We start from the raw sequence: 15,227 nt of genomic DNA, 5'->3' as shown, positions 1-15,227 counted from the left end.
GGGATGGCGGCCAGCCCCCCGCCCCGTGTCAGGAGGGCACCCCGGGTGCCACCGTGGCGGCTGGGAGTGCAGCCGTTCCCCTAACTCGCTCATGCCCACCGGCCGCCCTCATGCCCGGGGCCACGGGGGACGAAAAGACCTACTTCCCCTTCTTCTCAGACTTCAGGGGCCGCAACGTGACGGCCCTGCGCGTCGGTGAGTCGGTGGCGCTGGGCTCCATCTTCCTTCTGGCCTTGCTGGGCAACGTCTGGGGCATCTGCCTGCTGGCCTGGCGGCGGCACCGGCTGTGCGTCGCCAACTGCCTGGTCCTCAACCTCTTCTGCGCCGACCTGCTCTTCATCACCGCCATCCCCTTCATTGGCGTCGTGCGCTGGACCGAGTCCTGGGTGCTGGGCGACGTCATCTGCCACATGCTCTTCTACGTGATGACCCTCAGCGGCACCGTCATCATCCTCTCCCTGTCGGCCGTCAGCCTGGAGCGCGTCGTCAGCATCGCCCGCCTGCGCCACGCTGCCTGCCACCGCCGCAAGGTGCTGGTCGCCGCCCTCCTCGTTTGGGGCTTCGCCGCCGCCGTCACCCTGCCGCTCTGCTGCTTCTTCACCGTGGTGCGGCTGCCTGCCGCCGCCGGGGAGGTAGGGGCGAGCGGGGGGAAGGCTCCAGGCCCTCTGCCTCCGCCACCGGGGGGCGAACGGCGCCGGGGAGCGGGCGGCAGCGGGGCTATGAGGGGGGCAGCAGCCGGCCCCCGGCCCGTCCTGAAATGGGGCTCGGCGAGGGTCAGGCTGCTCCTCTGCGCTTTGTAGGTCGAAATTCCCCGTTTCGGTACACGTTAGTGTGTAAAAATGCCGTTAGCATATGGTCCGGAATTGCTGGCACTGACTAGATCGAGGACAACTCACCTATCTGTACACGTGTGGGCTTTTAAAACCATAAAGTGATACATGAAAGTTTTCACGGGTTCAGTTTAGTCTGCACCCACTTTCTCCATAGGCACAGAGGGAGATAAGGACAACGTTGTGGTAAAAACTGTACAATGTTACTTTTCTTCTTTATTCTTTGCAAACAGGAGGTTCAGATTTGCACCTTGGTTTGGCCCAGCACTGCAGGAGAAGTACTTTGGGATGTGACCTATGCCACTGTTGTCTTTTTAATACCGGGATTAGTCATTGTCGTCAGTTACTCCAAAATCTTGCAGGTACTTTTCTATTTTGTTATACAACTAGGAGAAGTAAACAACCATTCACTAGGCATCAACATATCATCATTGTATACAAACACACTTAAAGAGTATAGACATTATTAGCTCTGGTAGAAAATGTGTGATATAAACAGAGACATTTCAACCTGTAAGCATGTACCTTTCAACTAAAGACATGCTTGAACAGCACATTACCAGAAGCCTAACATAAAGTTTGTCGTCATTTATATGCAGTATATAATACCCTTCTCCATTTATGTATCATCCATATTTAAAGACTCTCAATCTCCTAAATGCATACAGACTTAAGCATCTGAAATGCTTAGATATTGCATTTCTTTAGCTTAGACTCCACAGACTTGCAAGGGAGTTGTACGAAAGCAAAGAAAAGCAGGATTGGAAACAACAGTCCTTCCCCTTTTAGATCTACTGATTTTTCTGTTTTCTGTGTGGATTTCTATTTCACATATTTTATTAGAACACATTTATTCCTCCACAACTTCTGACTTTGCAATGTGCAAATGGAACACCATATCCACATTCTGAGTAGATGTTGAAATACAGGCACCAAAGTCTATATCCTAGCAAGCATGGTACTAGACACCTAAATTCCTTTTAAAAATCTGATTTCATAACCCTTCCTCTTCCAAAAACGGTGTGAGAAAAGAACGAGAAAACTACAAACTAAGCACAAGAATGTATGTTTTTTAGCAACTGCCCTGGAAAGATTCTTGTTTCCTGTTATGGGCTAATTAAATTTCTCATACTATTTTACTACAGAAAAGTAAAAGCTTTGGAAAGGAACCTCAAAATACACCAATTATTGAGCAGGGAATTAATTGGTGAAATGAGGAGCACCAGAAGCTGTGGGTACGTGAACCAGATGTATATGTAGGTGTACATGAACCTGGGACCTAGACTCCAAGGCTCTCAATGGACTGCTATTGATCGGACTCAAACTTGTCAGTCATCAGTTCTAAGTTTCTCTACACTCTAACCTCATTACAATCTTGAGGTAAATGCATTAGGTAAACCTCTTCTAGTGAAGTAAAATACTTGCTTTTTGCAACCTCATACTATCTGTACGTGGAAAGCATACAGTAACTCAACGGGGAGTCCAAGCCCTTTGAAAAAATTGCAAGAAACTGCAGGCCAACAAATGCCACAGTCCTTGTTCACAGAGCATTACAGGAATGGTGTTCTGCTTGTCCTTGCAGACTCCAGATTATTACAGGTAGATTTGGAAAACACAGTGGCACATATGGATATAGAATCCCCAAAAAGTGTTCAGCATACTGGATTACAAAACAACCCCTTGCTGCTATGCTTGCATTTCTTTTCCAGCTTGATAACACGGATGCTGAGATGTGTTACCACTTCTCCTGAACTGAAAAAGGAATAAGGCCTATAGCAGATTCCCATATGTTGTAATTGATTCTTTCTTACACAGCTTTCCGGAAAGCACCCAGAACTCAGATGGAGTATATTTTAATCCTTGAGTCGAACAGATTCACTCTAACTTTGTCAGAACACTCCATGATGCCAGTACTCACTGGGTACAATGCTAAATATTACTGCAAGAAGTTCAAAACATTAGTGTATTCATTTAACACAGCATCTATGAGGATGATGATTAACTACAAACGCTCTAAGTTAATAAGAAATATACTCTACAAATGTAGCTCAATTTAATCTGAAACTGAACATTATTTTTATACAACACTTCCCAGAACACTGGCAAAAACGACAGGCTAGAAGGCACGTTTAGTTAATGGAGTTATTTGTTTTTGCAGTGTTCCCCCTTCAGGTATGGCCCAACCCATATGGATTTAGATAGAAGGCAAGAACCAGTAAAGATGTTACTTACTTGTATATACACGACCTTTAAATTACTTGTCCTCAGAGTGTAGTCCAGATTCCCACTGTATGTGTCTAGATTCCTTATGCTGGGCACACCAAAAAGGGATCCAAAACATGTCACTGTCACCCTGTTTCAGTTGAGCATTTCATTCAGATGCAGTTGCATCTTACTGCAGTGCTGGTGATTCTTTTATTCTTAGTTCTAGACTGTGCAGTTCCAACAGCAAAGATGGGGTACTTTTATGGTAGATAACAAAACCTGCTGGTTGAGGACTTTCTGTAGACGTTGCTTTGAAAACTGGAAGCTGAAGAGGGTACAGAGCTTGTTTTTCCTACTTTTTGGACAAATGCTTAAAACCCTGCACACATATTTGAAGTGGGCATTAGTCCTTTGTATTTTATGCAGTGCATGTTCTTACTAAGGTGGGTTTTGTATGCTCTGGGAACAACTCTTGAATCATTCAGAGTTAGCCTGATTTCTGGATGTCAAGAAGGTACAGCAGGAGATGATCAAGCTGGTATAGTTTTACATGTTCAAAATATCAGAATTCTCTGCCCCTTTTAAATCAGGGAAGCGGCTATTGATATTGTTGGTAGATGTCTAGGTTCTTACAGGATACTTATTCTAGGACATCAATCTCTGTGACAGACTCAGAAAACTGCAGGAAGAAGAACAAATTACTCAATGTCTATAACCATTTTCATCTTTACCTGAACCAGGAAACTATTAAGTATTACTCATACTAGTGTTATCCTTCTCTTAGTTATTGGTAAAGGGAAATGCCACACATACAAATAGCAGAAAGACTCTTATGCTTTAGACTTTCCTATTTAAATACCAGATTGATTGAAGGTTTTGAAAATAACCATACTTGGGGTAAAATGGCATCTTGATTATTTAGCTTTTTTTTTTTCCAAATATATATATATATATATTTTACTTTGCATCACATATATAAATCTAACAGACTTCAAATGTTCTGTGCAAACTACAATGAAGACATTGTGAGTAGAGCTTAAGATTTAAAGTTTTCTGCAAGACCTTGGGATTCAATATTCTATGTAATGACAGATGATACACACCCATGAATAGCAGATTCCCAAACTAGCCATCCTCTGGTTTATTACATCAGACGGTAATTTTACAAGACACAGAGATTTTAGTAGTGACAAAAGGATCTGTAAGATTTCAGATTAATTCATAGAAAGCGATTCTGATTACTGACTGAAAAACTTAAGAGTTTACACAAAACCTGAAATCCCATTCAAAATTAAAACATACCATGATTTCATTACTGTAATAAATTCATGCTCCTTCTAATACCTACCTTATAATACCATGTTCTCTTATGTTATGTTATGTTCCAGTTTGCATTTGTGGAAAAATCAATGTGATTATTTAGGTAGAGAAAATGAAGTCGTAATTTGAAGTTAATGGGATTTCATGAGTAATTAAGGCCCTATTTTATGCTGAATAGTATTTATGGCTTCTGGAGAGCCATACAGAGAACAACCAGTTTCATTAATACTGAGGTGAGCTCACAGCTGAGAGGAAGAAAAACCTCGGTAGTAAAGTGAAAATGTTTGAAATGAAACCATTAACAAAAAGTAAACATGGAATTCTCCAATGCCTTTTTAAGTAGTCACTTTTCAAAATGGAAACATCATGTGCAGAGACTTGCTTTTGCAACTATAAAAATGTGTTAAGAATATTTCTAGGTTTCAGTGAAATCTACTTTCTTCTCTTTTACTGCAGATTACAAAAGCATCAAGAAGAAGTTTAAATGCTGGTTTGGCCTACTCACATAATCATCAGATTCGTGTTTCCCAGCAAGACTACAAACTATTCCGAGCCCTCATTGTGTTGATGATCTCCTTTTTCATCATGTGGAGCCCAATTATAATCATTATTTTTTTAATTTTAGTCCAGAACTACAAGCAAGATTTAAATATTTTGCCATCAGTTTTCTTTTGGATAGTGCTATTCACTTTTGCTAACTCTGTTGTCAACCCAGTTTTGTATAATGTTGCCCATTTCAGACGTAAATGTCAGGAAATTCTTCTCTATTTTACAGGGAACCATACAGGGAATGGGGCTGGTACAGAAACCACTGCAAAAAGAAGTAAACGTGAACAACCTAATTTGTCTTTCATTACCAGATAATTATTTAAAGTCTGAACAGTGACACACTTTGGATGTTAATGGCTATACTATCCCAGTTTGAATAGGTCATTATACTATAGTATTACATGTTGGAAGAGGCAAAAAAAGAAAAAAAGGAAAAAAAAAAAGAAACTAATTTTAATTCTCTTGAATTCGTTGCTTTGCCTCAGTAAGATTGCACAATTTAATCCAATGGATTGAATTTATACTGGAAGAAATTGAAATATGGCAGTGAATTTGGTGAGTGTAAAATAGTTGAAGTACTTAGCAGAAGAATTAAATTCTATGGGAGTACATTTTCTGTTGACGTAAAAGTTATTAACTTTAATGAAGTTATAATGAAGCCATATCAAGAATAGACCTGTTCCATTTTTAATCTGTATTTTCTACTGAGTGAGATCAACTTGCTTGTGAAAAAGTACATCCACAGAGAGTATCTGCTCTTGTAAAATACCAGAAAAAGGACACTTGATTATATAGTTAGAAAACCGACTACCTGAATAAAGGTTTGGGCAGATGAGATGATAAATGTATTGTCACCAAAAGAATGACTGTTTTGGTTCCATCTCAAATTAAAAATGTGGATGTAATGCCTGTTAATTTATAAATAAACTATAAATGTTTACTTGTTATGTTTAAATTATTTCTTTTAAAAGGATGCATTTTTGGTGTCTTCAGTAGTCATAAAATTAAGCAGTGATATATACAGTCATTGAAATTCCTTCCTCCTTTCTAAAATGCTATTGGAAAAGATTTCCAGTATTTCCTAGAAAAAAAAGATGACATCATACTTGAAAAGAAAGTAAGTTTTAGAAAGCAAATACACACATATATATTCCAATTAAAACACCATAAGTCAGAAATTGAAACCAATAACAACAAAAAAAATAATTCTTAATTATTGGCATCTGTCAGCAATTTAACATAGTGCATTATGATAATAGTTTATTAATAAAACCAATGCCTACATATGTACAGATGTGCATACAGACAATTTGCATCCCCTGTAATTTGAGTTTATTAAAATGTTTCATTGGTTTATTAACAAGATGAGCTATGCAGCTCAGATAAATATATTCAAAATCTAAATGGAGCCATCCAAAGGCTTTTCAAAAGAGCACCTGATCAACGTGTTAACTTTACATCCATGGTGCTGTCACGTGGTTTACTTCCATATTTTTGGATCTCCTTAAGAGCAAAATCCTGTAACACACAAAAACCCAAATTTAGTTTTTCATCCACATTAGACAAAACTATAATATACACGCTTTCACCAAACTTAAAATGAATATGTATTTAATTTCTTTTAATATGTTTTTAAGTCCAGTAGTCTGTTGCTTGTAATGATGTGCCAATACTTAGCTCTGCACTTTATAAGCCCAAAGAATTTTCAACTCAAAACAAAACAGGAATTTATCCAATCTGTTAAACCTGTCCTGATCATTTTAATACTTTCACAAGCAAGATCACATTGAATAGATCACAGGTAGAAGTGTTATTTATGTACTTAAACAAGCTTCAAAGTATTTTAAATTTTAAAATTATTACTTTAAGTACATCTTTCAACAAAATTAGAATCTCCTGACCTCCAAAATTTCTAATGGCAATAGTAAATTAGTTGAATTTACTACTCTTTAGCTGAAAATACTGCTCTTTAATTCAGAATTTTTGCTTCTAATAAATGCTAAACTGCAGATTTAGTTTTAAATTCTATTAATATCAAGCTCTAAAAGCTTGCTCTGAAAGTAGCCACACTGTGATATCCACTCCCACGTTGAAAAACTTAAAAGCAACTGTGTTATATACTCTGAGAGACTGTGTCAGTGTATACAGCACAGCTGAATGTATATTTGGAAGGGAGCTACCACCAGAAATGCAAGATCAGTTATAACAAAAACAACAACAACAACAAATCCTATGTTTTTCTTTTGCCTAAAACAGCCAGTATACAAAGATATATATAATACATAAAAAAAAATAAATATATATATATATATATATATATTTTTCCATCAAGGCAAGGTTTGTACATCTATTAGTCTTTTGGGGGTGCATTTAGTACAGTATAAATTTAAAAAGTTATGGATAGATCAACAGAAAAAATATTTAGCTTCAAGACATAGGCAGAGTATACACAATCAGAAACAGATACAAGCCTATTCTTGCAGTGTCTATTAACTTCAATCAGAATTTTACCGCAATAACGGCTGAATACAGGCTTGTGAAGATAATTGAAGCTGGCTCTTTTTGCTAATAGTTCTGCAGCTTTTAATAGCAGAATTAAAACTAAGGTAGCAAGTCTCATGCTTCATTTCATGAGGAATTAAGTGATTTTTGTGAGTTTCTAATATAAAGCTTTTAATAATCTTTTGTCAATGTAGCTTGCAGTCATTCTCTCATTTCCAAACATTTTTGATATTCAGGAACTCAGCTTAATGGGACCAGATAATTCAGAATCAACTAACAAAATGGTAATTACGGGTCTGATCACAGTAATGGAAGAATGCAAATTGCTTGCTCTAAGTTTCATTTACAAATGCTGCAGACAACATTAGAGACCAGACTACCATTTTTCATTTGCAAACAGTATTGGACTCAAATGGTTTTATCAGACACAGCACTCAACACCTAACATCTGAATAATACAAATGAGGGTAGGAGAAACAGAACAGTACTCAGCAGAACTTGGTAGATTTGATATTTCTGTAAAAAAATGGAGGCAACAACATCAAGTTTTAAATTAAGGTCAGGAAAGTAAAAGAATATTTGGAGCTTAACTTTCAAGAAACACGCTGAGCTTTTATTTTTAAATTATCCTATTGGATCTATATTATGTGAAAAATACAAGCATTCTATTATACGAAAGTTCTAAGATATTTAAAAAGATATAACACAAATTATGAATAAATTAATAAACTCATTTTTTCTTTTTTTTTTGTTTTTTGAAGACTGACCTGAGCAAAGTCTATGCTTGCCCACACAAGCAGAGAGAATTGGATAGTAAAGAACTTGCAAACATAGGAATACTTTCTTGCAAGGATTGACAATGCATTTATTGCGTTGTGAGCCTCATACATCCTAGAAATAATGGAAACACAGATTCTACAGAGCTGAATCCGACTAGTACTGAGACTAGGCCAATGTCCTGATTTTATAGTTGGACAGTAAAAAAAACTTTCTCTGGTTTGACAGAAATGCAAGGAACCACCATAACATACACCTCTCACAGTTAAGAACAACAGCTGTATATCTATACATGTACTTTATCTTAGATTTAATGCAAAAACCTCCCTAACATCTCTAATCATCTCATTATTTTGTTTTCTCATCTTCAGAAATTTTAATTTTTGCCATACTTCATTTGAAGAGCAGTAAGTGTGGTATTCAAAACAAGAAAGTATCATCTATTTATATAATAATGTTGTTTATTTTCTATTCTACACTTCATGCAATCAAATACAACATTAACTTTCTGATTGCTGCAGCAAATGAAGCAGAATTTTAATTATGTTGTCTGCTGCATCATACAGATGTCTTTCCTATACACACAGGTCAGAACTCAACAGCATATGAGTGGTTAAATTTTTTCCTGTGAAGCTTTGTTACAAGTACTAATCAAAAGCCAATTTCATTTGCATCTGTGATTTCTCTTAAACCTGCTTTAAATACTGTTATGTTGCCTCCAAATTCTCATTCAATTTTTTTATTTTTTTTTTATTTTTTATTGTTGTCAGGCACTTTTTCCAGGTCACTAATGAGTATACTGGCCACCACTCACCTTAGCACATCTTTCAGGCACCCTGTTATCAGGATACTTACTTTACAACATGGCTATATATTTACTCTCTGTTAATAGATCAGATGAACAGGTAATAAAGACACAAGACCTGACTACTCATCTGTTCTGACTTTCTTTATAGTACACCAAAGTTCCTTCAGTCAATTCCAGTTTATTCCAACATGTTGTTTAGAAAAGCCTTTTATCTTGATTTACAGATTTCAGTGATGAAGACCATGGAACAGCTCTTGATAAATAGTTCCAAAGGTTAACGAACTTTGGAGTTAAACAAATGGCTATTTATTTCTGCTCTGAATGTGTCCAGTTTAAAGTTCCATCCATTTTATTTTATTATTCCTATGTTTGCAAGTCCTTTACTATCCAATTCTCTCTGCTTGTGTGGGCAAGCATAGACTTTGCTCAGGTCAGTCTTCAACCTCTCCTGATGAGAAAACGATCAAGCTTTTTGAAATATTCACTGGGGGACACATTTTGCAAACTCAATCATTTTCGCTGCTTTTCTTTAAAATTTCTAATTCATCCTCAGTATCCTTCCCAGTTACACAAGACATATCGAGTGGACCTATGCCAAGCACAGTATTCTCATATGAATCTGTAAATTCATCTTTGACACCCCTGATTTATGCACTCAAGAATCATGCTAGCTCTTTTGGCCGTAGCATTGAATAAGGAGTTCACATTCCACTGATTCACCAGTCAAGTATTCTGTAAATATCTTGTTTTCCAGAATGCAAGGAAAGGAGTGGGGGAAAACTGCTATTTTTTTTTTTTTTGCCCTAAATATTCTGATCTATCTTCTTCATAATTTACTATTTCCCACTCCATATATAATCTTTATCAGTAAATATACTATGTTTTCTTCCAGATCACTGATTAATCTAGCATAAGTAGTCACTTGGCCTTTCCTAATATATTTTTGAACTTTCTGTGCTGCACTCTACTGGCATAATTTGCTGGATGGACTAAAAACAACTTGAGTCTTTCGCCCCTGTCCCCACCTCTTGAACACTTCTGTTGTGCTGGAAATGTGCACATTGCAAATGTAGCCCCACAGCTTCTCTGCAGTTTTTCGGACCCAAAAGTAGGACGCAAAGATAAGCCACAGAGGAGCTGAGAAGAAGCAAGCTAATCTGTATCACTCCTTGTGTTGCAAGTTCCACTTGATTATATAACTCAAGATAGGGTCATACCTCTAGCATGAGGGATATGTCCCTTTTCCATAAACCTTTGTGAAATGGTTAGCATGAGGACCTGTGAGAAATGGACACCCTCTGCTGATACAAAGTCTGCATCTGTATCCATTCCAAAAATTCTGATTTCCCTTAAAAGCCTTTTGTGAATAATTTTCAAAGAATTTTTTGAAAACACATTCTATTTCTTTCACCAACACTTTTTAAGGAAGGCAAAGAATCATGTTTAAAGAGAGAGAATTTCTCTTTACAGCAACAACGAAGTTTATCCTTACTATGTTTACTCACACTACATTGATTTGTTTTACAGCTTCCTCTAATTATTATTTCAGCTGATGCGATACACCACATAAAAAGCTATACACCTTAGCTCTCCTTCAGATAACAGAAATAAAAGTTGAAATTAACTTACTACAAGCTCCAGTTTTCACAAGACAATATTACAGCCACTAAGTATTAGACTTCATGTATTTGCTGTTTAATGAGCAACAGACTTCAAGTGCTTTTCTCAGTAAGTCCTGAAATAAAATTGTAAAGAAAAAAATATTCTTACCATTATGAACGATAACTCTGTATTTTCTGTCCAAGCAGAGGTCTATCTGCCTTTGTCTGACAATCTTCTGTGCCTCTGGAGGCAATCCCTTGGGGTCCCGGGAGAACACAAATGAATAGCTATCAGCACAAGTGCCATCTTCATTTAGCTGGCGGCAGGAATAATGAAGAGCATATGTATCATAATCTGTGTCCACTACCCAGTGATCATCATCTGGAAGAAACCATAGCAAAGAAGAAAGAAGTTACATAGACACAAGTAAAATATAATAAATCAATAGAGATCTATAGATCTATAAAGATCAGGGTCATAACTTTATAGAGTTAATACAATGTTAATACAATAACTTTTTTTTTTTTTTTTTTAAATAAGCATATATATTAGGGGCAGTGAAGGAGAGAAGAAGAAAGGTTGGCACCACTGCTTCTCCTCTAACATGGGCATTGAAGAAGAGAAGCATGTGGAAGTGCAAGTAAACATCTTGTAAATCAATGCCTGAAAATCATTACAAAATATGGCACCAAACACAAAAATAGAACTATGCATTAGAGGAGCTACTGTGAACACTAAGAAGATTTTCTTATTTTAACCAAACAAGGGGTACAGTCAGGAATAGTTAAAAAAAAAAAAAAAAAAAGAGCTCCTGGTCATGCCAGTCATGCCAGATTACTCAAAAGTCATCACTATTTTCTCTTCAGGGATGTTACTGAAACCATATTTGTAAGAAAAAAGATTAATGCAGTTGCCAGTTGAATTCAATTATCTTCCCTGTCTCTCCTGTGGGTGGGGACCACAGTTTTTAGGAAGATAGAGCTCCAGATCAGCAAGTAACCTGCAGTATCCATGAAAACTTGATTCATCAGCATGCTGTGAGGAGATTCAGCAACAATTCAGGAGAAATTGGCATCCAAAGCATTCTTTATAACTGTGCTTTCGGAGAGAATGGAGTTTCAATCACTTCCAAATTCTACCTGCTTTTCTTGGAAACAATCCATGGAAATGTCTTGAGCTACAAGTGACTGAATGTCTACTTGGCTCAATAAAGTAATTTTGCATAGGGTGTGAGAAATGACAGGAGAGGAAAATATGAATATATATATATATATACTGGATCATATTTGTTTCTTAGAACAGATAAATCCCTACATTTGCAGATACCAGATTAAGCAAAAGGATTGTAGCAGAATTCTCTTCCCTGCTGGACCAAGTCTGATGTTAGACTTTTTGCAGAGAACAGAGCAATCCAGTAACTGAGTTCTGAATGAAAACAATACTTAAAATACTTTATTTCTTCTGAACAGTGACCTTAGATTATATTGCTGGGTAAGAAACAGAAGAAACACAAAGATATACAGAGGTCTGGTCTTCAGTTTTTTAAACAAAACCAGACAGCTGTCCCATCCAGAAAGAAGTAATTACCTTGTTCATGTTAAGGCTTTGCTATATTATAGTTATTACATGTTTTAAGTGTTTTAGAAATTCAGCACTAGTTTTTTCTTCCCAAGTATGGACATTCAACATAACTAGGCCCCCAATTAGCTCTGCATCTTCTATAGCTAAGTACTCACTTCCTTTCTGCAGAAAAGAGGCAACTCCCCAGTACTTCATCTTGAACTTGGCAGGATCATCAGTGTCAGTGAAAGAGCCAATCATATCAGCACAGACATCCCAGTTACTGCAGTCAGAGAGAAAGAAAATATCACATTCAAACCTAACAGCACAGATTTGGTGAGACTGTGTGACTACCACAGGGATAGAAGGTAGGATTGGAGCACAAGCAAGCAAAGCAGAAACTTAGTGGAATGGTACAAAAGGAAGACTGCAAAAAACTTACTTGAAGAGTCTGACTCTGCCCTTTGCAGTGGCACTCATCTGTCCATTTTCATCTACAGTAAACTGGGCTACCACATTGTCCTGCAGGAACAGCCCCTCGGGATCTTTTTTTGCCATGGCATACCAGGTGCCGCTGTACTGCAAGGAAATGAGAAAGGCTGCAGTTAGCCCTAGAAGTATGGAGAACATTACAAACAGACATTACAATTTAGGGTTGGGTGACAGAGGGAAGGACATGAAGATCTTTGACACCATGCCTTAAAGTTGTACATAAAAAACAAACTTAAGTCTTCTAACATCTAGCATGTCCTAGTGCAGACAAAAGAAAGAATTTACTTTTTGTGTGTGTGTGTGTGTATGTGTGTGTGTGTGTGTGTGTGTATCTTTTTTGTATTTACAGTTCTTCTGTATTGAGAACAGAGAATTTGGTGGGAGCAGAACAACTGGCACATGTTGACAAATCTACATATAAATATGATTTTCCTATGTAATGTTGCCTGAAAACACCACGCATTTTTCATAAAAACAATGGAGTCACTACACTCCTTTTCCATTTAGACCATATAGTTTGAGAGCAGCCTGCTTGACCTACATTTCTGCAATATTCCTGTATTGGTTGCATCGGGATCCATCACTGTGGAGTTGTGGGCAACATCACACACACTGTTTCTCAGTATTGCAATCCGTGACTTTGAGTAAAAATGTGACCACACAATGCCAGATGTTGTAGCCTGGGAAGGGCAGCTAGGCGAGACATCACAGATCCAGAAGAGAAAAAAGTTTTACCCTGTTCTTGTCGAAGTTCTCCTTGACTTTGAAGCTGCTCACCCGGCAGTCCCGCTCTGCCATGCTGCTGCCCAGGAAGGTGAGTGCCAGCAGCAGCAGACAGGGCAGAGCTCTCCTGGTGTAGGCCATCCTATCCCTACAGCAACAGCAAGAGACAAAGAACAGCATCAGCAATGGGCTCCATCAGACACCTGGGGAAGGGAGGAGGGTTGTCCTGACAGGTCCCCAGGGCATTGTGCAGTTTTCCCTGATGCAGACAAGGTGCCCAGTGCCCCCCAGCCCACCCCAGCAGGGTCCCTTACAGTCAGTGCCAGTCCCTGCAGCCTCTCAAGATCTGTGTGTTGGGGGCAGTGGCCAGGCCACCCAGACAGGGAATGCTTTATGTAGTCCTGGGGCTTTCGCAATCCCCTGAGGAACAAAGCCAGAGTTGGAGGGGGAGTAGGAAGGTGGATTGATGCATGCTGCAGTCTGGGGCCCCTTCACAATGGCCCCTTGCATAATACCCATGGGCTCAGGTGGTCTTTGACCTTTATCTGAAGCCAAGCGGGTGTTAGGATAGAATGCCTCTCTGGTTTTCCTAACCCAAAGGCAGAGCTCACACTGGGGGGAAGGGGTGTGCACGTGTGTGGATAGAACAACGGGAAGGAGAGGCACCCCACCTTTTCACAGCAGGGGAGCCAGCTGCCTCCACCTTCTCTGCCATTTTACCCTGCAGTCCAAAGTACTTCTTGCCCAATGTGCCAGTTACAAGGTGCAGGCTTGTTTCCTCCACCTCCTCCCAAATTTCTTTCCTCTCATCCCCCAGTAAACAGTGGCAACCATCATACAAGTTTCTGCTACCATCTCTGAAAGCCTCTTCAGATCCACACTAATGGTTCCCTTCTGCATCCCAAAGGATGGCTCTGGTGCCAAAACTACCTCTCAGGAGAAGGAGCTGAGGCCCTGCAAAACCTCAGAAAGGCAGAACACATTTATGTGGCCCTGCAAATACCTGAGAGCATGTACATACCACATCTGGTCCTTTTGGCATCAAATATAAATCAGAGCTTCCAGAATTTCTATTTTGTTTTTGACAAACTGTTTTCAGTTATATAAACCATTATTGTTTTAGCCTGTCCAGGCAAGTTTTGCTGCCTGTCAGTCAATATTTGTTCTATAGTTTCAACATCTTTAGGAAGCATTAGAGAAAACCTGTTAATTATTTTCTAGATATGTAATCAGAGTAGGGTAGGAATGATCGTTACCAAGAGAACTCATTCACCTACTTATTTCACCTCCCAGTTTTTGAAAGAATAAAGGCAGAAGCCTGTTAGGGGAAGGGTTTGTGTTCATTACTTTCAGAATTAAATAAAAATATAATTCAAATATGGAGATATTGATGAAGCATAAAAATATTTCAATAGTGGGTGTACAGAAATAAAACAGTTTATTCAGCAGTTTCCCAGAAATGTTTCACCCTTCTGTTCCTTTTATATACTAAAAAAAATTAAACTTTTTACTGTTGCTGCCCTTTACAATCTTTTTCATATGTAATGCACACAGTGGCACAGGCTGCTGGGTTTATATGCTATTCTTTCTTTTCTGCTTTGCATTGGAACCTTTTTGCATAGAGAGTACTATGTTTTTGTTCACATTCTCAAACATAAAATGCTCTGGGCTGTTAAAGTCTGTTCTGAAGCCTTTGATTCCCTGGATATCATTAGACACTTTATATTATATTTAATGTTAAACTGTTAATTTTTTTTTTTTTTTTTTTGAGTAAAAAAACTATTTAACACAGGTAACCAGAAAAATTCAATGGATATTAATTGTCTTAAAACATTCAACAGTAGCCTTTCAAAAAGCCA

At 38.3% G+C, this 15,227-nt stretch overlaps 2 protein-coding genes across 2 annotated transcripts; one reads left to right on the top strand and one right to left on the bottom strand.

Annotated features, from left to right (window-relative positions):
• Positions 1 to 72: 72 nt before the first annotated feature.
• Positions 73 to 5,282, top strand: FFAR4 (free fatty acid receptor 4). Its single transcript, NM_001310831.1, has 3 exons — positions 73 to 632; positions 1,064 to 1,192; positions 4,812 to 5,282. The coding sequence occupies exons 1-3, from the start codon at positions 111 to 113 to the stop codon at positions 5,217 to 5,219; spliced, it is 1,059 nt and encodes a 352-aa protein (NP_001297760.1). The 5' UTR covers positions 73 to 110; the 3' UTR covers positions 5,220 to 5,282.
• Positions 5,283 to 6,137: 855 nt separating this feature from the next.
• On the bottom strand, positions 6,138 to 13,842 carry RBP4 (retinol binding protein 4). The gene is made up of 6 exons (XM_005013599.6): positions 13,683 to 13,842; positions 13,381 to 13,516; positions 12,596 to 12,732; positions 12,330 to 12,436; positions 10,762 to 10,974; positions 6,138 to 6,422 (listed from the first exon to the last, which is right to left on the bottom strand). Exons 2-6 carry the CDS (start codon positions 13,507 to 13,509, stop codon positions 6,409 to 6,411), a joined length of 600 nt encoding a protein of 199 aa, XP_005013656.1. The 5' UTR covers positions 13,510 to 13,516; positions 13,683 to 13,842; the 3' UTR covers positions 6,138 to 6,408.
• Positions 13,843 to 15,227: the final 1,385 nt, after the last annotated feature.

The sequence above is a fragment of the Anas platyrhynchos genome, chromosome 6 (genome assembly GCF_047663525.1).
Source record: "Anas platyrhynchos isolate ZD024472 breed Pekin duck chromosome 6, IASCAAS_PekinDuck_T2T, whole genome shotgun sequence".
In the NCBI taxonomy this organism is placed as follows: Eukaryota; Metazoa; Chordata; class Aves; order Anseriformes; family Anatidae; genus Anas; species Anas platyrhynchos.
Note: the sequence above shows the minus strand (reverse complement) of the source record. Positions and strands in the feature narration are given on the sequence as shown.

Bases quoted from the DNA above. Each gene is read 5' to 3' on its own strand.
- FFAR4 (NM_001310831.1), top strand. From the start codon at position 111: ATGCCCGGGGCCACGGGGGACGAAAAGACCTACTTCCCCTTCTTCTCA. The intron at 633-1,063 runs GTAGGGGCGAGC...CTTTGCAAACAG, and splicing joins TGCCTGCCGCCGCCGGGGAG to GAGGTTCAGATTTGCACCTT. The intron at 1,193-4,811 runs GTACTTTTCTAT...CTTTTACTGCAG, and splicing joins GTTACTCCAAAATCTTGCAG to ATTACAAAAGCATCAAGAAG.
- RBP4 (XM_005013599.6), bottom strand. From the start codon at position 13,509: ATGGCCTACACCAGGAGAGCTCTGCCCTGTCTGCTGCTGCTGGCACTC. The intron at 12,437-12,595 runs GTAAGTTTTTTG...CTCTGACTGCAG, and splicing joins GGCAGAGTCAGACTCTTCAA to TAACTGGGATGTCTGTGCTG. The intron at 10,975-12,329 runs GTGAGTACTTAG...GGTTTCTTCCAG, and splicing joins CTCTTTTCTGCAGAAAGGAA to ATGATGATCACTGGGTAGTG.